The sequence below is a fragment of the Pseudorasbora parva genome, chromosome 15 (genome assembly GCF_024679245.1).
Source record: "Pseudorasbora parva isolate DD20220531a chromosome 15, ASM2467924v1, whole genome shotgun sequence".
In the NCBI taxonomy this organism is placed as follows: domain Eukaryota; kingdom Metazoa; phylum Chordata; class Actinopteri; order Cypriniformes; family Gobionidae; genus Pseudorasbora; species Pseudorasbora parva.
The window spans coordinates 3408497-3434403 of NC_090186.1; the positions used below are offsets into that span (position 1 = coordinate 3408497).

The window sequence follows — 25907 nt, forward strand, 5'->3', positions numbered from 1 at the left end:
AAGCACTTAAACATTTGAATTGGTCCGTTATTTATAGCAGCATTTATTATCATACCAAGAATATGCCATTTTATTTACAGCATACAATCATGTTACGGACCGCGTGAGTGTAACCCCTACTGTTCGTACCGGGACTCAAACCCGGGTCTGCCGGCATGAGAGTCGGACGCTCTAACAATGAGGCTAAAGGCTGCAACCTCTAGTGTCAGTCGCTAGAGCGTCTCTTGAGGTCAGAGGAGTGAGGTTTACTCGCACAGCAACTACTACTAGCTGATCTCTGTTACATGAGCGGCGCGTTCCCGATCACAAAACTCTCCTCTCCAGTCTCCACCGTGGCGTGAATAAATCACAATCCGAATGCACGAGTTTTAGGTTTTATCCTATAGTTTTATCACTGAGGTGGCATGCACATGTGCACTTTTATTTTGTCGGATTTCCATGAGTGAAAAAGGCGAAGGGCGCATGACATACGTCACGACCAAACGTTAGTGATTGGTTACGGCAGATCCAGAGTGGCTCAGGGCAGATCCAATAGTTTTAAACCTCAACAGGGTGCCCGCCTTCGCGGAAATAAACCCTTGTCAATGGAGAGTGGCCAGACTCTATGTACAAATGAAATGTACGAGAGTCTGGTAAAACCAGGCTAGGTATATTAGGCAGCAAGTGAACATTTTGTCCTCAAAGTTGATGTGTAAAGGCCAAAGTATACGTCACGTTTTGTGCGTACGCGAGGGTCAGCATAAAGTGCACGTGATGCACATTTTGTCATCTGAAGAGTACGTGCTGAATGCGCATTGCCGGATTTTTGTAACTGAGCATACATTGTACGCTACTTTTACGCTTGCAAATGCGAAAAAAAACGAAGTATACTTTTGGCTTTAGAAGCAGGAAAAATGGGCAAGCGTAAGGATTTGAGTGAGTTTGACAAGGGCCAAATTGTGACGGCTAGAGGACTGGGTGACAGGGTCATGGGCGGCCAAGGCTCATTGATGCACGTGGGGAGCGAAGGCTGGCCCGTGTGGTCCGATCAAACAGACGAGCTACTGGAGCTCAAACTGCTCCAGAAGTTAATGCTGGTTCTGATAGAAAGCTGTCAGAATACACAGAGCAGCTCAGTTTGTTGCGTATGGGGCGGCATAGCCGCTGACCAGTCAGGGTGACCTCTGACCCCTGACCCCGCCGAAAGCACCAACAGTGGCACGTGAGCATCAGAACTGGACCACGGAGCAATGGAAGAAGGTGGCCTGGTCTGAGGAATCACGTGTTCTTTTACATCACGTGGATGGCCGTGTGTGTGTGTGTGTGTGTGTGTGTGTGTGGCTTACCTGGGGAACACATGGCCCCAGGATGCACTACGGGAAGAAGGCGAGCCGGTGGAGGCAGTGTGATGCTTTGGGCAATGCTCTGCTGGGAAACCATTGGATTTGGCCTCCTAATTCCTCAGATCTCAATCCAATCGAGCATCTGAGGGATGAGCTGAACAAACAAGTCCCATACATGGAGACCCCACCTCACAACTTACAGGACTTAAAGGTTCTGCTGCTAACATCTTGGTGCCAGATACCACAGCGCACCTTCAGGGGTCTAGTGGAGTCCATGCCTTGACGGGTTAGCAAAAGGGGACCAACACAATATTAGGTCAATGTTTTGTCTAATCGGTATATATTTGTAATGCTAAGATTCATAGAAATATAATGTGCCAACTTATTTTTAATTTAGTCAGTTTTAATGTAATACTTTAGTGTCATATTTCAGTTTCAGCAAACATTTAGTTAACTTGCACTCTTAAAAATAAAGTTTCTTAAATGGTTCTTTGGTAGCGTGTGCGGTTCCATGAATAACCTTTAAAGGGGGGGTGAAACACTCAGTTTCAGTCAATCTCATGTCAATCTTGAGTACCTATAGAGTAGTATTGCATCCTTCATATCTCCGAAAAGTCTTTAGTTTTATCATATTTATAAAAGAAATATAGGCTGTACCGAGTCTTTCCGGAAAAAACTGAGCGCCTGGAGGCGTATCGTGTGGGCGGAGCTAAAGAATGACAAGCGCGCAAAGCGGTGACGTCCTCAAGCGTGGAGAAACCCATGGCTATCTCAGCTAATACAGATAATGATCCACAATCAAATCTGAGGGAGAAATAAATTGAACAGGAGAAACGGCAACAGCAGGACGTCCGTCTCTGTGGTATGTAAGTTACTGTATTTAATGGCCTCTCCACATTTCTGTGTGTTTACTCGCAGTGTATGAGGACATGATTCGGTTTATGGACTATTGTATGCGACTAGACCTTAGAAGTAGCAAGCATACTGTAACGTTATACACAGAACAACAATGGAGTAACCGTTAGCGCATTTGAATGACGAAGCACGCGATCGTGTCGTTTACTGATGTTTACTCATGCGACGGTAGCCAATAGCAGAGACATTTGAAGCAGTTTAAGTTAACTCACCGTCGAAGCTTTATCGCTGGGACCGCTCGGTCAGAAACACACTTCTTTGGTATGATTTGGTAAAGTCCTGTGACAGCAGTGGCGTGTAAATCCATTTTGAGACGCAACTGAAACGATGTTGTCAAGCTTCCCGTCATTTCTGCGTTCAAATCGGTTCAAATGCAGCGCTGCCTTCCCGGAATGCTGTGCTGAAGAGTTGAAGTCGCTCGACGTCACCCATAGGAATAAAGTGGAGCACGGCGCCGTTCACGGACGACTGGATCTGCAGCTGAGAGACTGTTTACAGCGTGCTCTAGTCACGCGCGCGCGCACCCTACCGGGAGAAGAGCCCGTACGGCCCATACAAGGACCTTCCGCTCTTATTAACGTCAAATAGACCCATACTCGAAAAAAACTCGCCGAAACTTGTGAGAAACCGGAAGGAGTATTTTTGACACAGAAATACTCCATCAAACGTCCAACATTAGTTTTTGAAACTCTGTCTATGTTTAGGATGGGAATCCAAGTCTTTAACAGTGTAAAAAGCTCAGTATGCATGAAACAGCATTTCACCCCCCCTTTAATATCCAAAGAACCTTTCCACTGCAAAAAAATAAAGGTTCTTTCTAGTGCAAAAAGACTTCTTTACACTATAAAATGGTTAGACAAAAATGGTTCTTCTGTGTCATCACTGTGAAACCCATTTTTGGTTCTTCCTGGCACCTTTATTTTTAAGGGTGTAGAATCAGTTTAATGTCTCCTTTAGATGTGTTGGCTGTGAACATTTGCTGGACTTGCTGTGAGTTTTCTGTGGCGTGAGCAGCTCTCATGATCTCATGAGCTCTGACAGTGAGTCCTCAGTCTCTGCCAGCTCGCTTTCAACAATCCAGATTTGTGTGTCTGAGGAAGAGTGGGCCTGGAGTGGAATAACTCCGTCAACACACAACTTTCACTTCATGGCAGATATTACCTCCCTGGTTTCCGGCTTCCTCTTTTCTTGAGGCTTTATTGGGCTGTTCGGCCCTTTGTAGCATTATCTTAAATCTGTGTCAGTTTGTTTAACCATTACCAGATCATCTGGAGTCCTGAGTGAATGAGTTATTATCATGATGTTTGATGTGTGTCATGGCATAGATGACTGGATTTGAATTTAAAGGGATAGTTCACGCTAAAATGAGTGTGATGTTTATCTGCTGACCCCCAGGGCGTCCGAGATGTAGGTGTGTTTGTTTCTTCAGGAGAACACAAATGAAGATTTTTATATTTTAATGGGGTGTATTTCCATGAGAATAAAGACATCTCATCTAGTATTCCCAGCACCATTACTTTCCTCAAGTAAGGTCAAAATCCCGCCACAATCATAGATATATTTACGTAGATTCCTCATTCGACCAATCCGCAGGCACTAATGAGGACTATATGTTCACGCCGGGATTTTGATCTTACTCTACAAAAGTAATTTCTCTCAGTAACCGATGGTTTTGTGTCTTAAGACATCAACGTGTCTCCACGAGCCGCAGGGTTTAATATGGATTTGTATGTGTGTGTGTGTATTTTACTCTCATAGAAATACACCCCATTGACATGCATTATACGAGCAACGGTTGAGTTAAAAATCTTCATTTGTGTTCTCCTGAAGAAACAAACACACCTACATCTCGGACGCCCTGGGGTCAGCAGATAAACATCACACACTCATTTTAGCGTGAACTATCCCTTTAATATGTTCTTATTGGTGACATTTTCTTAGGGTAACCTTTTGATCACCAAAAACCAGGACACTATTTACTCAAAGATTCCTTATTAATTTCAATACATTTAAAGTATGCCTCTTCTGAATGGATAGGAAATTGTTATATTAGGGCAAGGACAGGACTCACAGGACATGTCCTGGGAAAACAGGACGTTTGGTCACCCTAATTATTATTATTATTACTAACAAATAATGTGTTAAATGAGCTTTTTTTAAAGAATCGGATATATGTGAAGCTTTAAATAATGTACATTTCACTTTTGTATTCATAATTTATGTATATTAGGGATTTAACGATACATGTATTCGACATTACATACAGTCAGTCAAACTGAACAGCGTCAGACACACAGAAAAGAAGAAATTGTATAAAGTTGTTATTTTTGTTTTGTTTCTGCGCACAAAAAGTATTCTCGTCACATTCACAACATTAAGGTTACTTCTGTGTACCGTTACACACCTGGTTTACATATTTGTTTGTTTAATTTATGTTTTTAATACATTTGAAGTATCTGTAATGCTCAGCACATCTGAATTGTAATATCCTTTACAGGAACTGCACTAGCATCCAAGGGCAATCATTTATCTAATCAGTTTGGTTTACAGTGTCTGCTAAATTAATGCATGTTGTTAACGGTTAGAGGTGTGTGTGTGTGTGTGTGTGTGTGTGCAGTACAAACACTAAGCAATATATCACAGTGCAATATGTGTACATGTACACAGCACAAAAGAGCTGCTAGATTCATGATGAATTGAATCACGCTTGTTGTTTATTTGTTTAATCACGATTCTTAACAGACAACTCAACAAAATAACGTGTAATTTACATTCTGACAAAATGCACATTTCTGCACTCTAATGAATGAATTATTTATTATAAAAAAATCGGGAATCGGGACAAATGAATGTTTCAATGATTCACACTTAAAGACTTTACTTGTTTCATTAGTGGATGAATAAATGAATCTCTTGAATGAATGATTTAATGACTCACTCATAAAGACTGTTTGTTTCATAAGTGGATGAATAAATGAATCTCTGGAATGAATCTTTCAAGGACTCACTCATAATAACTTTGCCTGTTTCATTAGTGGATGATCAAATGAATCTCTGGAATGAATGATTCAATGACTCACTCATAAAGACGTTGTTTGTTAATTTATTTTAATTTAATTTAAAGACTGGATGAATTTATTCATCCAGTCATTAATGGATGAATAAATTAATCTCTCGAATGAATGATTCAATGACTCAATCATAAAGACTTCACTTGTTTCATTAGTGGATGAAAACATGACTCTCTTGAATGAATGAATGAATGAATGAATGAATGAATGAATGAATGAATGAATGAATGAATGAATGAATGAATGAATGAATGAATGAACGTGTATTTGAATTTCCACTGTGATCGTCGGCTACTTTTGAAAGGTTTAAAAATCATAACCGTGCTTCTGTGTTATGAATAAAGTGGATAAATGTAACTTTAATGGGAAATTTTGCGTTGAATCCTTGTGCTAGTTCAATTTAATTAGTCTGAAGCATCAAATAAAAATATAGTGCTGATGCATTCATCTTGAAATATAACATTTGAATAATAAATAGTTTGTCATTGCTACATAACCACTACTGACAAAAATGCTCATCCCTAGTTTTGCGTTCTCCTGTGGTCATCTGGATGATTGAAGGAAGGAAACAACCTTTTAAACAACTTTCTAAAAAAAGACTTAATGCTCGTCATTGTCTGCATAACGTGGAATTTGCATATGTAAATCTGGGCTTTTGCAAATACCTCTTTTACTTGCAGTTTACGAAGCATGTAATGCATTTGGGGTCAGCTCTACAGGAAGTGTTATCCACAGAGAAACAAATGCTACAATTTCTTTTCCATTACTGCAGTCATTGTATTTATTATATTCCTGGAATCATTTCTTTGCCAATAAGGGACAAATAAACAATTTATAATCTCATATTTTAGTTAGGAAGTTTGCATTAAAATATAAGCATTTTGTTCCAAATTGATTCATGGTATATATATTATATTTAATAATAATCAAAAATGTTTCTTGAACAGCAAATCAGCATATTAGTGATTTCTGAAGGATCACATGAGTAAATTCAGCTTTGCTCACATAATTAAAATGCACTAAAAATGCCAGAAATGTACAGGAATTTGACAATAAATTACGGTAGTCAGAAATTGACAGTGAAATCAATGCATGCTGGGTAATTTTCTTACGAGTTACTGTTAATCAACAGCAGAATGATGCTGACGTCACTGTAACTTACTCTTGTTTTCCTGTGAGTTCACATGATAAAGTCGTCTTTGCCGCTGTAAGAAATGATATTGTTTAGTGCTGTAATTGTCCTGAAGTCACCATGATGGAGATCAGTGTTACATTAGCTCAGATCTTGGACCTTGTGTATTCATATTCAAATTTCTGATCTAGCCAAATCAGAAGTGTGACAAATTAAAACATTAGCAATCTAGAATATAAAGCAGCACAGATAAAACCTACAAGAATCAAGAAACTCCACAGCATGAACTATTCGTGCTGCACTGCATGCTGGGTACCTTCATAGTACAACCACACACACACACACACACTGTAGAATTACAGCATGATTACAGTATGAGTATGAAATACATTATAATAGAGTGGCGTTAAATACAAGAGAAGTCCTACTGTGAAAGTGATTTATTAACCTGGATTTTCACACTAATATTTTTAACATGATATATTCAGAAAGCAGTCATTTTAAATGGTAATCGTGTTAATACTACTGTTCTGGGTGGTTTCTAGAGTGTTAAGAAGCCACTGTGAAACTATAACTATACATAGACCAACAACATAAAGGATTACAAAAATATATCGCTGAGATTGTGCTGTGGTAATGGCCTCTAAATATTTAAAATGTCCTTACAGAGCAACAAGAAGGGCACTGACTTATTCAGAGAGTCGGAGAAACTGAGACGCAAGATCAAAACACTTTCTCTAGTCCCGTTTCATTCATTCAATATCATGTTCCACTTCTTCTTCTTCCCCAGACTTACAGAGCCCTGAACCGCTTCCTCTACTGCCTTTCTTCTTCCAAATGAAGGCCTGTTCACACCAAGAAAGAGAGCTATATTAGCATCCACACCGCTCTGTTCTTCTGAAAGAATGGTCCAGTCTTGCCCTCCGTCGCTTTAAATGCTCGAGCTCTTTCAAAGCAGGATGGATTCTGATTGGCTGTTAGTGTTGAGTCTCTGCTATTCTATTGCATTTAGGGCGATTTTTACAAATAAGTGTCATTATCGTCCTTGGTGTGAACGTGACTTTAGTCTTGACATTCATTGGAATGCCTTCATTCGGCTGCACTCTTACTCTTGGGCACAGAATAACAAATTGTTGTTTTTTTCATTTTAAGAATGAGCTAAATCGCTAACAAGCCATGGGGAAGAGACGACAAAAAGCTGATTGGCTGCACTCTAAAAAGTGCTGGGTTAAAAACAACCCAAGTTGGGTTAAAAATGGACAAACCCAGAAATTGGGTTGTTTGAACCCAGTAAATGGACCCATTCAAACAACCCAATTTCTGGGTTTGTCCATTTTTAACCCAACTTGGGTTGTTTTTAACCCAGCAATTTTTAGAGTGTGAGGAAACTACAGAAACTTTCACCGGAGACTACCCTGCAAACTGGGACAAAATAAACCAATTCTGCTAAATTAATGCATTGTTATTTACGGTTAGAGGTGTGTGTGTGTGTGTGTGTGTGTGTGTGAGCCTGTTTATGTGGTTTATGAGGACACAAATTTGTATAACTACATGGGTATTACACTGGTATTACACTATAAATGTGGTTTATGAGGACATATCAAATGTCCTCATAATTCAAATGGCCTTAAAAACATACTAAATGATGTTTTTTTGAGAAAGTAAAAATGCAGAATGTTTCCTGTGATGGGTAGGTTTAGGGGCAGGGGCTGTGTAAGGGGATAGAAAATACGGTTTGTACAGTATAAAAACCATTACGCCTATGGAGAGTCCCTGTAAACCACATAGACCAACGTGTGTGTGTGTGTGTGTGTGTGTGTGTGTGTGTGTGTGTGTGTGTGTGTGTGTGTGTGTGTGTGTGTGTGTGTGTGTGTGTGTGTGTGTGTGTGTGTGTGTGTGTGTGTGTGTGTGTGTGTGTGTGTGTGTGTGTGTGTGTGTGTGTGTGTGTGTGTGTGTGTGTGTGTGTGTGTGTGTGTGTGTGTGTGGTCCTAAAAAGCCCTACAAAAATCAGCGATGCACTGATATAAGAATGTTGGCCGGTGCCGATAATTCTTTATAATTGTATACCGATAACCGATATATTTGTTGATAAATCTAAATTCAGATGTTGATGTTACAAGTGATTCAAAAACCAAAAGTCTCACCATTACAATCCATTTCCCAAGCAACACAAACACAATTGTAATATTATAATTTTGTGAACATGTTTAGTTATTCCAGTAATTTCTCAGAGAGCAAATTGCAAATAATAGTTTTGGCAATCGTTTCTATACCAGCTATTATCCTGTGCACAAAGCAAGGTCTGTATTGCAGTGTTTTACTGAGTCTATTGTGGAAAAGCCTGACTGGCCTGCACAAACCCCACACTCTTAGAAGAAAAGGTTCTATATAGAGCCTTAAAGGGTTAAATCGGCGCTACGTATTTGGAACCACTAAAGGTTCCTTATTATAGAACCCTTTTTAAGTGCCAAAGGGATTCTTTCTTGTCATTATGGAACCTTTTTAGCATAAAAGGTTTTAAAAATTAGCATTTTGAGTCAACTCCAAAGAACCGTTTCTTCTAAGAGTGTGGACTTGAACTCGCTGAACAGCTTTGAGATGAATTGAATGGGAGCAAAACATCCTAAAGCATCAAACATCCCAGAGGAAGGCCTTCCCAGACGGACAGAAGCTGATCTAGCAGTGAAGGGAGGGATTGCTGAACACAGTCTTCTGTATAATGCCGTTGTAACTCAATCAAAACTCACTTTCGGACGTCCCTGACACTCACTCCGACTTGAAATGAGCCGAGAGTATTATCCTGTGACGCCAGTTTTTGCCAAGTGGGGCCAAAATGTATGTTTCTGATGTCTTGAAAGCATAAAGTCTGATATATAAAACCTATTGTAAATCTGATGGCAGTAGTACTGGAGTCAGTGGCAGGATTGATAATCGGTTAATTTTACACCGATCTCGAGCCTCTGAGTGAATTAAAGGGATAGTTCACCCAAAAAAGAAAATTGTCATCATTTACTCTCCATCAAGTTGTTCCAAACCTTTAAAAATCTGTTTGTTCTGCTGAACACAAAGGAAGATATTTGGAAGAACGTTTGTATATAAGGAGATCTTGGCCCCCATTCACTACCATAGTAGGTGGGAAAAAAATACTATGGTAGTGAATAAGGGCCAAGATCTGCTTGGACACAAATATTCTTCCTTTGTGTTCAGTAGAAGAAAGAAATTGATACAGGTTTGGAACAACTTGAGGGAGAGTACTTTTTTTTTGTTGAGTGAACTGTCCCTTTAAGGAAACCGTTCAGACTCAGGTATGTCCTCGAAGAACCATGAGCTGGTGATACAACCGATTGATTTTTATCATTTTTAAAGATGGCTTGATTAGTTTATTCACTTTATAAACATGTAAAACATCAGTTTCACATAATTTCTGGGTGCTTTAATAACAGAATTACATTTAAAGGTGCAGTGTGTAATATTTATGAGGCTGTATTGACATAAATGCATTATAATATGTTTTCAGAGGAGTTAAAGACCTTACATAATGAACCGTTATGTTTTCATTATCTTAGAATGAACTGTTTCTATCTACACAAACTGCGGGTCCCCTTACAGTGAAGTCGCCATTTTGTGCCACCATGTTTCTACAGTAGCCCTAAAGGGACAAACTGCTCTGCAGAGCGCTAGCTACTCTCTGCTGTCTCAGACAACATCTTTGTCCTGTGTGGGCCACCGTAGCTTCTCTATGTGCTTCGAAATGGAGGGGTGAGCGGTGGGCAGCTGCGGTTCACAACCTCACCACTAAATGCCACTAAAATTCACACACTGCACCTTTAATAAACAAACTAGTGAATATTTGAATCGTTAAAGGCACAATATGTAAGATTTTTTAAAATTAAAATATCAAAAAACCTCTAGAACAGCGTTAGATATTCTGTTGACTTGTGTACTTGCATATTAACAAATGTCTTCAAGAATGTTTAAATCCAGAGAAATAAGGGATTTTAACCAGGACACGGACCGATGACATCATACCCGCGTTACCCTCCGGTTTTATTTTGTAGTAACCATGGAAACACCAAAGCCGCTTTAATATCTGATGTGTTTTATTAGACAGGAGAGCAACTGTTTAGATCGCTGATGGACAGAAACTAGGGCTGGGCGATATGGCCAAAAAAAATCCCCTATTTTATTTTTACTTTTTATTTTTCACAAAAAATTCGATTTAACATTTAAATCGAATTTTTTTTTTCTTTTTTTTCTTTTTTTTTTTTTTCTTCCTCCTACTTAAAATCAATCTGCAGATAACAGAAATTGTTCAAAACAAGTTTTAACTTTATTTTGTTTAGGTAAAATATTTACGGCTTGGTAGCGTGAATTACCTTACCTAGTAAAATTAGCTTTTATTAACAGTAATGTGCAAAAAAAAGTATATGGAAAATTTTAATATTGTGCTCTTATTAAATATAGATTACCCTTGTTCTTCAATAATCTCACACTGAACTGACCGGCTGAATCGATTTCATAGTTCATGAAGACATGCAAGCAATTTAAAGATATGCTCAGTTTTTATTGCTGTTTTATAGCAGGCAAACTCTGCTCCAGTGATCTATCTGGTGCTTTAGTTTCTTTTTGAATGAACAGAATGAATGAACGTCTACTCTTATTTAAAGACACCAGCAAACTTCATGTTATAATTGTTGGTAACTTCATTGCCTTTGGTGTAGGCTTTTCTAGTGTTGTGAGCTCGGTTGTAACTGAAAATAAATACAGTAAACCCACACATTTGTGCAGTGGTAATTACATTGAACAGTGTTCCACATTTGGGTAACACTTTTTTTTTTTTTTTTTTACGTGGCCTTCCTACACATTACATGTAATAACTATAAATTATGCATAATTACATGCAACACCTTAAACCAAACCCTATTCCTAACCCTAACCCTATAGTAAGTGCATGCAGTTCTAATGTTACTCATTACTTGCATGGATAATAATTACACTTTAAGAACACCTTGAACATATTTTTACATATTTGTCAAGTTAGTTGTTTATTCATATTGAAATCAATGACATGACTCTCAATTTAGTTTTTGTAAAAAAATAAAAATAAAAAAAAGTATAAATATGTATGTATGTATGTATGTATGTATGTATGTATGTATGTGTGTATACATATATATGTATATGTATATGTATATGTATGTATATGTATATATATATATATATATATATATATATATATATATATATATATATATATATATATATATATATAATATATTTATATATATAATGTACACTATACACTATTTTGCCGAAAGTATTGGGACACCCCTCGTGGCAAGGCCACGTAAAATCACAGTGCACAGAAGTCACCAACTTTCAGTCAATTGCTCCAGACCTCTAAACTTCTGTGGCCTTCAGATAAGCTCAAGAACAGCGTATAGAGCTTCATGGAATGGGTTTCCATGGCCGAGCAGCTCATCCAAGCCTTACATCACCAAGAGCAATGCAAAGCGTGGGATGCAGTGGAGTAAAGCAGCCGCCACTGGACTCTAGAGCAGTGAGCGTGTTCTCTGAGCGACCAATCACGCTTCAGTCTGACAATCACATGGACGAGTCTGGGTTTGGTGGTTGCCAGGAGAACGGGACTTGCCTGACTGCATTGTGCGAAGGGTAAAGTTTGGTGGAGGGGGGATTATGGGGTGGGGTTGTTTTTCAGGGATTGGGCTTGGCCCTTTAGTTCCAGTGAAAGGCTCATAATGCTTCAGCATACCAAGACATTTTGGACAATTTCATGCACCCAAATTTGTGGGAACAGTTTGGGGACGGCCCCTTCCTGTCCCAGCATGACTGCGCTCCAGTGCACAAAGCGTCGGTCCATAAAGACATGGATGAGGAGTTTGGTGTGGAGGAACTTGACTGGCCTGCACAGAGTCCTGAGCTCAACCCGATAGAACAGCTTTGGGATGAATTAGAGCGGAGACTGAGAGCCAGGCCTTCTCGTCCAACATCAGTGCCTGACCTCACAAATGAGCTTCTAGAAGAATGGGCAAAAATATTAATATTATTGCTCTATTATATTTTAGTCTTTCTTTTAATAGCACAGTAAATATTGAGCTGCTCCAGCAGGGCTCAAACAGTCAGGAGTAATTTTAGTCTTTTGTTGTAACTTTTATATTGCAAAATTTATACAAAGGTTTTTCTAAACCATATGAAATAAACATTAATGCATAGAGTATGATTGTAAGAAATTGTTAAACCAGATTTTTCCTTATCTTTATTATGGACACTCTTACATGTCACTGACCCATAAATGGAAATGATTATACCGCAACACGAGACCAGGAAGAAATAATGGGTTCAGTTTGCGTACAGTGGATCCAGTTATACTCAATAAATTTTACAACTGTGACAATAAGTTACTTTGTGAACTTTGGCCTTATTTTTAGTCTTCTGATCGTGAGCTTGAAGGCGGTGGGATTCACCGTAACAGCAGGATTTCTTCATTTAAAATATGAACAGAAAGTGGATGTTGTTCGTCTCCAGGCGAGTCTGATAGGCGATGAGGGCGGTGACACGATGTGATGCGGGGAAGCTTGTAAGTCCACCGGTACATGTGGCGGTTGGCTTTGTAGTGATCTTGCTTTGACATGCCAATCCTGGACCCTGAGGCTGTTTCACTGCCAAACTGGTTTTGGGAGATGTGATGTGGGACTTGCACAAGAGGCACAATACACTTCTGGTGTCAGTGCTTCATCTCTTTTCATTTTTTCCCTTGAATGTGGCATTTTCAACAGCACATAGTGAATCGTAAGCATACAAAAATGTTGTGGCTGTATAATACAAATGTTAACCAGTATGAAAGATACCCCACCCATCCATCCCAGTTGTCCCTTTAAATCCAGTTCATCCCAAGAATGATTGACCTTTGAAGTTCTTGTCCAACTAAGGATTGAAGAAAAAGCATTTACAATATAGTGTAAACTAACAAAATAAGTGATTACCAGACCAGTAATAGAATGACTGGGCTTCATCTCTTTGAGCTGGTTGTGGGCTGATACTCTGTGATAAACCAGTCCAGGGTGACCTTCTAGTATTTGTAGTCATAGAATTTCTTTCTTTACTTTTAAACTGTGTAAATATGCCTTATTCTCGTCATGTCAGGAAGGACACACCTAACCCAAATAAATCTGACCCAAGTGTCACATTGACATTCCTCAAATGCAATAACTGCAATGATTTCCTTTACTTATCGAGGTGTAGTAAGCAAGACAGCTGACTTCAGGCTGTAAAACATCCTTAGTAGAAGATCAGTTACACTTGTCAAGAATTTACAGGATTAAAGAGTATTATTTTATAATACATTACTGTAGTCAGAAATTGAGTGAAATTAAATCAATGCATGCTGGGTAATTTTCTTATGAGTTGCTGTTAATCAACAGCAGAATGATGCTGACGTCACAGTAACTTACTCTTGTTTTCCTGTGAGTTCACATGATAAAGTCGTCTTTGCCGCTGTAAGAAATGATATTGTTTAGTGCTGTAATTGTCCTGAAGTCACCATGATGGAGATCAGTGTTACATTAGCTCAGATCTTGGACCTTGTGTATTCATTTTCAAATTTCTGATCTAACCAAGTCAGAAGTGTGACAAATTAAAATGTTTGTTAAAACAAGGACAAGCTAGAATATAAAATAAGCTAATTGACGGATTGTATTCTTAGCATTTCAAGAATACCGTCCGTCATGAAGATTTTCATGACGATTTGCCAGTATCTCATTTCAAATTCATTAGTGTATGAAGAACTGCTGAGATTTATCTTTAAAAGGTGTGACATCGTGCAACACACACTTTTTTCCCATCACCTAATGATGCGCAGACATCAATAGTTGATATGCAAAACACAACAATGGGGATACTCTACAATTAATAATTTAAAAAAGATAAATTCTGAACATTACCAAAAAAGAATCAAGAAACTTCACAGCATAATCTATTAATGCCGCACTGCATGCTGGGTACCTTCATAGTGTACACACACACACACACACACACACACACACACACACACACACACACACACACACACACACACACACACACACACACACATTGTAGAAATACAGTCCAATAGAGTGCCGTTAAATACAAGAGAAGTCCTACTGTAAAAAATCATGCGATTATTTACCTGGAATATACTGTCATTTAACACTGACAAGGTGGAAAATCTGTGAGATCATTAAAGACTGCATTCAATCTAAATCAGAGTTTTATGGCTTTTAGTCCATGTGTTTTAGTTTTAAAGCTAAATGTTTAAAGTCAAGATGCAACATAATCAAGCTCTCTGCTAGCAGTGTGTCTAATGCTAGAGTGCTACTTGTGATGAACTTTACACCGAAACTGAATCAACACTGAACTGACGTCAGCTGAACAACATCATTTTCCTGTTAGCACTTTAAAGCTGCTTTGAAACAATCTGTTGTATAAAGCACTATATAAATAAAGGTGACTTGACTTTCATTGGGACTTGGTGTTAGATACCAAAATAAAGCTTTTTGGAAGAAAAAAAACAGGTGAATGTAGCATAGACAGACACATGGCCGTGTGGAAAAGTTCCTCGTCCCCATTGTGAAGTATTGTGTGGATCTTTAATGCTGTGGGGCTAGTTTTCCTCCAAAGACCCTGACAACTTTAACCTCTTAAACTCCTAAAAACCCTGATGTCATCCAGTATATACTTTTACATTTTAAATATCTGTGGAGGAGCTCTGACCAAAACAAAATCTGTCCAATGCAAAATATATAGTGTGTGTTTTTAAAATATGTTGTATTTCAGACATTTGGAGATTTGCACCAGTCACTCCATTGTTGTCCTGGCTGTACTTTGGCTTGGTGTCATTCAGAAAGATTTGTGTTCATTCTGGTGTCTGAGTTAAATGATCTGGATAAAGCACCTCTCTGTGTTTTGCTCCATTTATCTTTCCCTCAGTAGTCATTAGTCTTCTAGTTCTCAGAAATTTGAAATATGTGAATAAATTCCTTGAATGTATACAAATATGCAATAAATCACTTGAGGAAATGTCTAAAACTCCTCAAAGGATGAAGCTTGTTACGGTATTGTGTCCCCATCCCCTGCTGGCCTTACATTTATCTGATTTTACCCGATAGAGGAACTGTACACATAAATGGTTACAAATGCAATTAGCCTAGACTTTGCTGAGCATATGTTTAAATGTCATTTAGTATTTGAATGTACAGTAATTACTAATTTATAAAGCATTAGGCAAGAGACCACTCAACATAATAATCAATTTTTTCCAGAGCTGTATAAGGAATAATTGTCAACGGTCTGTTGAATTATTAGAAAATAATCCACACCTCAGGTGGTATAATGCTGATAATGTTACACCTCATGTGTGCATTATTTTCTAATAATTCAATGGACCAAAGCCAATTATTCCACTTATACTATGGTTACCAAAACTCAAAACACTGTTCAGATAATGTGTTTCAAGACATTTGTCAGGTTTTTGTCCTTAAAATGCCCTTGTGTGCAGGACTAATTTCTTGCGCATCTCATCCTATTAGAGCTAATGATGGCGGTTTGAGCTATTGATGGCAGACTAATCCAGTTATTAGAGCGACTGAGAGAGATTAAGTGTGTGTGAATTACCTGAGTCTGTGTCTTAACAGTGTTCTCTACTTACAGCATCTCCACTCTAAGTTTATCTGCTTCAAGAACAGCACTATTACCTCACTGAGAAATTCATGTAGCTTTTAATTTGCTAATCAAATTAGGGATGCACCGAATCCAGATTTTTGAGGTTCGGCCGAATACCGAATCCACTGGTTAAGATTCTGCCGAATCCGAAACCGAATACCGAATCCAACTCCCATCCTCAGTCCATTATCACAGTAAACACATTAATGACATAAACAACGTCCACAGCAGTGTATTTTTAATTTAATTTTAATTTAAAAAAAAGCAACATTATGCCAGGATGACTGTGCCGTATTGCTGTCTGTAGATTCCTTCATGCACAACTCTTTTTCTCTTGGATGGGAAGTTCGGTTCTTTTCCGCGAAATGATTCTTTCGGATAGTTCGTTTCAATGAACCGGTAAAAAAAAAAACGGAATTCAAACACATTCATCTAAAGTATTTGTAATCAAAACTTAGTATAGTAATAATGATTATTGTAATCATCGTCACCTTGGATACGTTTTTTAATTCATGTTTTGCAAAAGTACTCAATACAGCCGCTTTCGTGCAAACACTGATGTTTTACACAGATTAAATAAACTTACATATACATAACATAAACTAACGCAAATCCTTGGTTCACCCGTGCTCATGTATTATCAGCATCAGTTTTCCGAGAGAAACAGCAGCCGTCCCACTCCGAGAGTTCAGTTCTGTTCAAGGCGACGCTATCACGCATGCAGTAACTCAGCTCACCGGCTCTCACAGCAAAACATGTCTCAGTTCAGTGAACGGTTGGAGTTACAACATTTACTTCAAGATATTAGTTTATTTCTAGTCTGAGGGACTGTCACTCATGTCAGAAAGTGAGTAACTATAGTAACTTGTGGGATCAGCGCTGATTTGAGACTTTTTTTTTTTTTTTTTTTTTTTTTTTAATTCAATATTATAAAACATTACAATATTAACACATTACATATAGACATGGAAAAAAGAAAAAGACAAAAAAAAAGACAAAGATACAGACACAAAAAAGCTGCCAGGGTAACATAAAGAACTTACACCTTAAGAGGACAAGAAGGCTGAATATAGAGATACAGTTTTAATTGCTTTGGGATTAACAGAGCTTTGGATAGTTTCCATATACTTCTCTAGATCATCTTTGAATAGAGAAAAGAGAGGTTTAGAGCCAGAAAATTTTTGTTTATGAATGTGGAATTTAGCTAGTAAGAAACACAAATTAATTATGTAATATTTCCCTATGTTCTCTTTTGAGTAGTCAAATAAACCAAAGAAAACGTCTTTAAAACAGAAAGAAAAGTCACTCACAAAATAAGATTGAATAAACATTAACAAATCTGACCAAAATTTCTCTGTGTGGGAACATTTCCAAAACAAGTGAATGACATCTTCCTCAGAAGAGTGACAGAAACTGCAATCCACTTCAATGTCTGACTTATATTTACTGAGATTAACTTTGGTTGGGTAACATTTGTGAATTAATTTAAATGTTATTTCTTTTACTTTATTAGTAAGCAGATACTTATGAGACAAAGACCATACTTTCTCCCACTGTAAATTCTCTACAATATTATTCCAGTATGGTATTATATAAGGAATTGTTATTATCTCTCTCTGGAAGAGAGCTCTGATTTTATCATTCTTTTTTTGTTGCTCTACAGAAAAGCATACATTTCCGACCATTGTGTCAGTTACGTTTAAAGAGTAAGTACATGGCCATGGAAATGCAGAACCTTGCAGAAGAAAACACACTCCAGAGGGAATAGCATTGAAGACAACAGCATATTCATTAGCAGTTATAGGAATGTTATATTTCTGTAAGAAATCTGAATAATTATAAAGTCTGCCCTGTGAGTTAAAAAGCTGTCCAACTAAAAGAAGGTCATTTTTGAACCAGTTGTCAAAGAAAAGTGATTTATTCTTGTAGAGAATATCCTTATTGTTCCATAGGTAATATCTGTGTGGAGAAAAGTTGTGTTTGTACATTAGGGACCATGCCAAGAGCATCTGCTTATGGAAATTAGAAAGTTTGATAGGGATCTTTGTAACATTGTAGTTACAGAGTAGAAGAAAATTCAGGCCGCCAACTTTCGAGAAAATATAGTTGGGGATAATGTTCCAAAGTGAAGAGGGATTATTAAGGAAATTTCTAAGCCAATTAATTTTAAAAGTGTTGTTTAAGGTAGTAAAATCAAAAAAATCCAATCCCCCCTGTTTCAATGGATTCATTATTACTGATTTTCTAATAAAGTGGGTTTTATTTTTCCAAACAAAATTATTTAACATGCTATCAACCTTTTTTAAAGTTACTTTATCAACCTCCAAGGAGAGAGCCGCCGCTGATTTGAGACGCGAAACGTTTAGAGCGATTCAGTCCGATTTGGTGAACTTGGTCAACCGGATCACTAAAAAGATCCGGTTAAAAAGAACGATTCGTTCGCGAACCGGACATCCAGCGGCTATCGTTTAGGGTTTCATGCTACCACGAGAGAAATCGGCATTGCAAATTGAACATATAGCTCGACTTGAATTGCCTTCTTGTGACTGAAAGTACTGCCAAACACATTTTCTGTTCAAGAGTTCAATTTTCGTTTTCTCACAGCCTACTGCATTCAAACGGTCCACCTAGTAAACACGTTGCCATAATCAACCGCGGCATCATGTTCGACCAGTATCGCGTAGTGGAAGCGGGTTCGGTTCGGTGGAAAAAAATCAGAAACCGAACCCAGTCAAAAAGCCCAATATTCGGCCGAATCCTGAATTCGGTGCATCCCTAAATAAAATGCTATTTTGTGGCAAAAACATGGAGATAATTTGTCATTTTTATCCTAGTGCTTACTATATTTATTTGCTTGTTCAGTGTCACAGTGGGTTTTGGTTCTTTTGCTGTTGTGTTCTGTAAGGAGCTTTTGAAATAACTGAAATCATTTGGTGTAGTGATATGGAGCTGTAATGTGGTCAAGACCTGCTGGAACTACTTTAGCCGTGCATTTCCCTGAAAATAATGGCACACCTTTGAACGTTTGTCAACCAATCAGATTCAAGCATTCAACAGCCCTGTAGTAAATTAACCAGAGGGAAACTAACACGTTCGGTTCTTCTTCCTCAGCGGTGAAATGGATGATGGAAAGCCGGTGTGGGCGCCCCACCCTACGGATGGGTTCCAACTGGGCAGAATTATCGACATCAGTGCCGATAGTCTGACCATCGAACCTCTCAACCAGAAAGGGAAGGTGAGGACGAGCTTTTGCAGAAATACACAGTGCCATGTTTAAAGCCGAAACATGCTGCGTGCAAGTACATGAACACACATGCTTCCAATTACACAAGCTCTCTTTATACATTTTTGCATTTATTATGTATCAGAAAATGCAATTCATTATCCAATGGAAGTACACACTTTCATCCTTAAATGAAAGCTGAGCATAAAACACTCTTAAAGCTCTAGAAAGTTCAGGAATGGGTTGTAACCCCTTCAAATTCCCCAGATCTCAATCCAATTGAGCATCCGTGGGATGAGCTGAACAAGTAAGTCCGATCCATTTAGGTCCCACCTCGCAACTTACAGGACTTAAAGGATCTACTGCTAACATATTGGTGCCAGATACCACAGCACACCTTCAGGGGTCTAGTGGAGTCCATGCCTCAACAGGTCAGGGCTGTTTTGGTGGCAAAAGGGGGATCAACACAATTTTAGGTCATAATGTTATGCCTGATCAGTGTATATCTGTTCTCAAAATAAGCTCATGCTCCTCTCGTCACATGATGGTAACCCTCCAAAAAACCAACATAATACAAACTCTTCTAAACTTAGCAGATCAAATTATTAAACTCTACTAAATCTCCCACTTAACATTTATTAAAAAAACATTGTAACGCTTAATTTTAGCTTTTACTCTCCCTTTTGAGTGCCATGACAAAGCATGCTGGGAAATATAAATCCCAGCCCAGTTTCTGTTAAATTTAAGTTTGTCTAAATTAAAAGTAACTAGTTCATAAAAAAACACAATGAAACCATTCAGATTACTTGAAATAAGTCAAAATAAGTTTTGTGAACTCAAAAGAAAGAGTTCTAAATACTCATAAAAGTTAATTTGATTGAACTTAAGTTTACCGAGGCAAGGAAAGTTTATTTATATAGCACATTTCATACAAAATGGCAGTTCAAAGTGCTTTAAAGGTGCCCTAGAATGAAAAATTGAATGAACCTTGCCATAGTTAAATAACAAGAGTTCGGTACATGGACATCACATACAGTGAGTCTCGAACATCATTGCCTCCTCCTTCACATGTAAATCTTGTTTGTGAAAATCACTACGGAAAAACAGGCTATTTTCAACTGTGACACAATCGCTGAGATCCTTAATATGTACGCCCCCAACATTTGCATGTCAGCCCATGTTCATTTTCAGGCGGAACGGTGCAGTGCGCAGCCGTCGGGAGTTCAGCAGATAAACAAGCCTCACGCGACGATAGCGAAAACGGCAGATCATCACAGATGTCGTGTTCCAGGCTGTGCAGGGGACGTGAGGACTTTTCATAGCCTTCCCACAGATAAACAATGTCAACAGTCATGGTTGATTTACAATCGGCTACCGCAACAATTTAATTCAAAGTTGTTCGTTTGCTCGGCCCATTTCACCACGGAGTGTTTTTCTAACCTGGGGCAATATAGCAGGATTCGCTCAGCGTCTGATACTGGAGAAAGGGACCGTATTCCTGCAAGCAGTAAGTAGTGATTGTATCCACTTATTGACAGTCAAACCCATTTCGGATTAAATTGAAAGTTTCTTAGTAAGATAACATTACGATAATATCCCCTGTGTTGTCTAGATGAAAAGATGCTATTAAAATAACAATTGGAAACTCCAAGTAGCTCACATAACAGTTTGTCAAATGATTATTTCCTGCCAGTGTTGTCATAAAATACATCAGTAGATACGTATGTCGATCCCTTTTGACGGATTGAAATCTAAATTAGCCTGTATTTCATCATTAAAACATAACTCAGAAACTAACTACGTTTACTACTACTGTTTAGTTGCTAACAGATCGCTCAGTTGATCATTGTAGCTAACGTCACCTTTTCCACCATCTAAGTTGAAACGATTGTCATTTGACAAGGCTTCTAGTCAATTTGTTAAATAAATATACATTTTTGAGATTCGAAGTATGATTTTTTTGCAGCGGATGAGTAGTGAACATGACACTGACTCTTGTGGCTTCTACATTACTTTGTTTGGCTAAATAAATCGACTTTTAAATAATTAACTCTACTGTCAAACTGTAACGTTACTGTACAAACAACATATTTATGCGCTACCCAGTTTGTGATTCAAAGTTGAGAAGCTATCATTGTAAAATCATTGCCATGACAGATGGTATAGATGTGCTGTCATTGAGCTGCATTGGAGTGAAACAGCCAATCAGAGCAGAGCTCAACATTAATATTCATGACCCTTCCAAATGAGGCAAAAACAGAGCATTACATCCTAGGGACAATTTATAGGGTTGTAAATGGACCTGTAAACTGTATCTGGACCATTTTTGCCCTTAAATAAGCCACATACCCTCTATGTAGATATCAGAGAACAATTTAACGTATTGTTTCAAATCATTCTAGGGCACCTTTAAACATGCATAAGAATAAGAATACCATGTGTAAGAATTCAAAATAAAAACAAATTAATTATTTTGAGCATTAGGGTCTACAATGTGTCTTTTTAACTAAATGATGTCATAAGAAAAATCAGTAATGATTACATTTGTTTTACAAAACTTACTTCATTTCAAGGCGGTCGTTAAATGACTGTAAGGGTGAAGAGAAACCACAGTTCGAGAGAAAACACAGACAGACGTGACTTATAGTTCGGTGGAAATTAAACTGCTCACTCTCTTACTGGTTGGCAAGGCACATCGGTGAAAATCTCATTAAAAACCACATTCCAAAGGGAAAGATCTGTTGATTTGAAAGGGTTGACTTTTAGTCAAATGTTTCAAAGGAACTGCTAATATGATCTCATAATGAGCTACTTCCATTTCTCATCATGTTTTTGCACAGATTCGTTGCAGAAGCAGCAGAATCCTTTAAAATCTATGGCTGAATGCTTCTGTTTTCAGAACTGCATCCTGTTGCCCATATGGAGTCCGGCCCTCTCTGGAGCTTTACACACAATACAGTAGCAATAACTCTGTGTGTGTGTGTGTGTGTGTCACGTTTGACAACTAGAAGACAGCGTGTTGTGTGCAGCATTACATCTAGCCCATGTGATTTGTGTGAAGTGTGATGTCGCCGGGCTGTGAAAGCACAATGGGCAGTCTGTTCACACGCTACTGTGTGTGTGTGTGTGTGTGTGTGTGTGTGTGTGTGTGTGTGTGTGTGTGTGTGTGTGTGTGTGTGTGTGTGTGTGTGTGTGTGTGTGTGTGTGTGTGTGTGTGTGTGTGTGTGTGTGTGTGTGTGTGTGTGTGTGTGTGTGTGTGTAAAACACACTACTGTCTGATATCAGAACAGAAGCATGGAGGTGGAATACATAAAGTGGGAACTGTAGTTAATTGGTTGTAGTTGTGTTTGCCAAGGCAAGCATCAATATTGCTTTCAGACACTACGTGTTAAAGCGATAGTTCACTCAAAAATTCAAGTTCTGAAATCATTTACTAAACCCTCTTGTCGTTCCAAACCCGTAACACAAATGCCTCCATTGAAAGTCTGAAATTTTGACCCTTTGAAAAAATTCAAAAAGTGGTAGTAAAAATAATCCAGATTTTACTCATCCTTCCCTCGGGTCATTTTGACCCGAAACTCATTTTAAAATTTTTACATGATTTTATGTCGTAAGACAGTGCCCAGATTTCATAACCACAATAAGATTTCACTTCTACTGTTAATGAAGTGTTGCTAGGCTGCATGGTTTTCACTATGGGATGGATAGCATAATTGTTGTATAATTCAGATGGGCTACAGGTTATTTTTATGGTATGCCAAAAGTGTTTATTTTTTTTAAATAAACACTTTTAGTGATCTTTAGTACATTTGTACCAGTGTTAAATATTTTTGTTAAAGTTTCATTTATATTGATTTTGTTATTTTTGTAATATAGTTTTGTAAAGTCAATTTTGTTATAAAACCACTTTAAACCGTTTGCCATTTGCAATGTTTACTATATAAACTTTTTTTTTTTTTTTACCAGTTAGGGTCAGAGATTCACAAACATCATAACTATTAATTATAATAATTGTATTAGGAACCCACAACAATCTAAAAACAAAACAAAACATGCAAAAATGTTTTGTTCCCCCCCTTTTTTAAATTCAAAGACAATAACAAGTGAGATTTCAATGATATTTGACCATTGAACTAGGAAATGTCCATTTCAGAAATCTGGTCACCTTAGTTTATGTGGCAAACTTATAATATCCTCTACAATGTCTTTTATGAACTTTTTGAATCATCAATATCTTGATTTTGTGTATTGAAAATAAATGAAAGATTGGGACAGTTGGAACAACGTCAGCATGATGTAACTAATCCTGCACCATTTGTGCTTTTAGAAATAAATAACACTTCAAATTGAGCAGCATGTCGAAGAGAGATGTGCTATTGTTTTTCTCTGTCATTCAGAATAGTCTTACATGCAGCTAGCAACACCTTAGAAACAGGCAAGAAACCCATAGCAATTGGTAGCAACATGCTAAAAAAACACTCTGAACACCCAAAATCAATATGTTAATAAACACTCTCAACATCTTCACAACTGCATATCTAGAGTTGCCTAACAACACCCTGTTACAACACAACTCAACTCCCTACACAACTCCCTAGCAACACCCTGCCAACCCTACACAACTCCCTAGCAACACCCTGTCAACCCTACACAACTCCCTAGCTACACCCTATCAACCCTACACAACTCCCTAGCAACACCCTGTCAACCCTACACAACTCCCTAGCAACACCCTGTCAACTCTCCACAACTCCCTAGCAACACCCTCTCAACCCTCCACAACTCCCTAGCAACACCCTGTCAACCCTCCACAACTCCCTAGCAACACCCTCTCAACCCTATACATCTCCCTAGCAACACCCTCTCAACCCTCCACAACTCCCTAGCAACACCCTCTCAACCCTCTCAACTCCCTAGCAACACCCTGTCAACCCTCCACAACTCCCTGGCAACACCCTCTCAACCCTCCACAACTCCATAGCAACACCCTGTCAACCCTCCACAACTCCCTGGCAACACCCTCTCAACCCTACACAACTCCCTAGCAACACCCTCTCAACCATAGCAACACCCTCTCAACCCTACACAACTCCATAGCCACACCCTCTCAACCCTACACAACACCCTGTCAACCCTACACAACTCCATAGCAACACCCTGTCAACCCTACACAACTCCCTCTCAACCCTACACAACTCCATAGCAACACCCTCTCAACCCTACACAACTCCATAGCAACACCCTCTCTACCCTAGCAACACCCTCTCAACCCTCCACAACTCCATAACAACACCTTCTCAACCCTACACAACTCCATAGCAACACCCTGTCAACCCTCCACAACTTCCTAGCAACACCCTCTCAACCCTCACAACTCCCTAGCAACACCGTAGTTTTATGATTCCAAATACCACTCACGTTTTTTTGTTCTCTAACCTTTAATGCAAGCAGAGAGCTGTATGTGCATGTGAGAGTTTAGGCGTTTAGTGTGCCGTACGGTTAGTGATGATAAAGCTGTTTCTCTGTTCCAGAACTTTCAAGCTTCTGTCAATCAAGTCTTCCCTGCTGAAGATGATGTCAACAAACATGTGGAGGACAACTGTGAGTGTCAATGTGTTTGAGATCTACACATGAGTCATGTGTTGGGTAAAATTACAGTGTTCACTAATGGGTGTGTGTGTGTGTGTTTGTGTGTGTGTGTGTGTGTGTGTGTGTGTGTGTGTGTTACAGGCTCGCTGATGTACTTGAACGAAGCCACGCTTCTAAATAATGTCCGTGTGCGCTACAGTAAAGATAAGATTTATGTAAGTATATTCTTTGTTGCATTGTAGACACTATCCTTTATGTTCTGTAGTTCCCCTGCACTCTTAACACCTCTACTGCCGTCCCTCTTTTTGGGGAATAGACGTGAAAATGCGCCATCCAAACTTAAATGTCTGTAATTCAAGAATGCTTTGGAATATAGACCGAAGTTTGGTCATGTTTTAAAGAAGACACTCAGCAGATAATTTAAAAAAAATGAAAAGTGTAAAAAAGTTATGGAAGTTTACATTTACTGTAACTCAAATGTACTGTACTAAGTATTTGTATTTTATATAAAATATATATTTCACAAAGTATTTTTACTCTAAAATTACTATCAAATCAAAGCCATATGTCTAACCAAGTTGTGTTCCAAATTTGAAGTTGAAGTTTTTTTAAACCTTTATTTAACCAAGCAAGTTACTTAAGAGCAAGTTCTTATTTTCATCAGCAGCCTGGTGGGAGGTTGAGATCTCCTGAGAGACATTCAAACATGTTCTGCAGTACACATATATACATTATTTAATACACTTACATGCTGTAATAAAAACACTCCCTAGTAGTTTTTTGAACGCGGACATTGAATTATATGATTCCAATTTCAGAGACTTTTGTAGTAAATTCCAGTCATTAGGAGCAGCAAAACAAAAAGCTGAACGGCCATAAGCGGTTTTCTTTTTTGGGATAGTTAAAAGAATATGATGAGATGACCTGGTTGTATA

At 38.3% G+C, this 25907-nt stretch overlaps 1 protein-coding gene across 5 annotated transcripts in view; it reads left to right on the forward strand.

Annotated features, from left to right (window-relative positions):
• The window catches only part of myo6a (myosin VIa), an 82032-nt gene that overhangs the window by 6302 nt on the left and 49823 nt on the right, over nucleotides 1-25907 (forward strand). For all 5 annotated transcript variants that reach the window (XM_067416734.1, XM_067416735.1, XM_067416736.1 and 2 more), the window contains exons 2-4: nucleotides 19272-19395; nucleotides 24915-24984; nucleotides 25114-25187. In XM_067416734.1, coding sequence (XP_067272835.1) covers nucleotides 19279-19395; nucleotides 24915-24984; nucleotides 25114-25187 — 261 coding nt within the window. In that variant the 5' untranslated portion in view covers nucleotides 19272-19278. The remainder of the gene's footprint in view (nucleotides 1-19271; nucleotides 19396-24914; nucleotides 24985-25113; nucleotides 25188-25907) is intronic.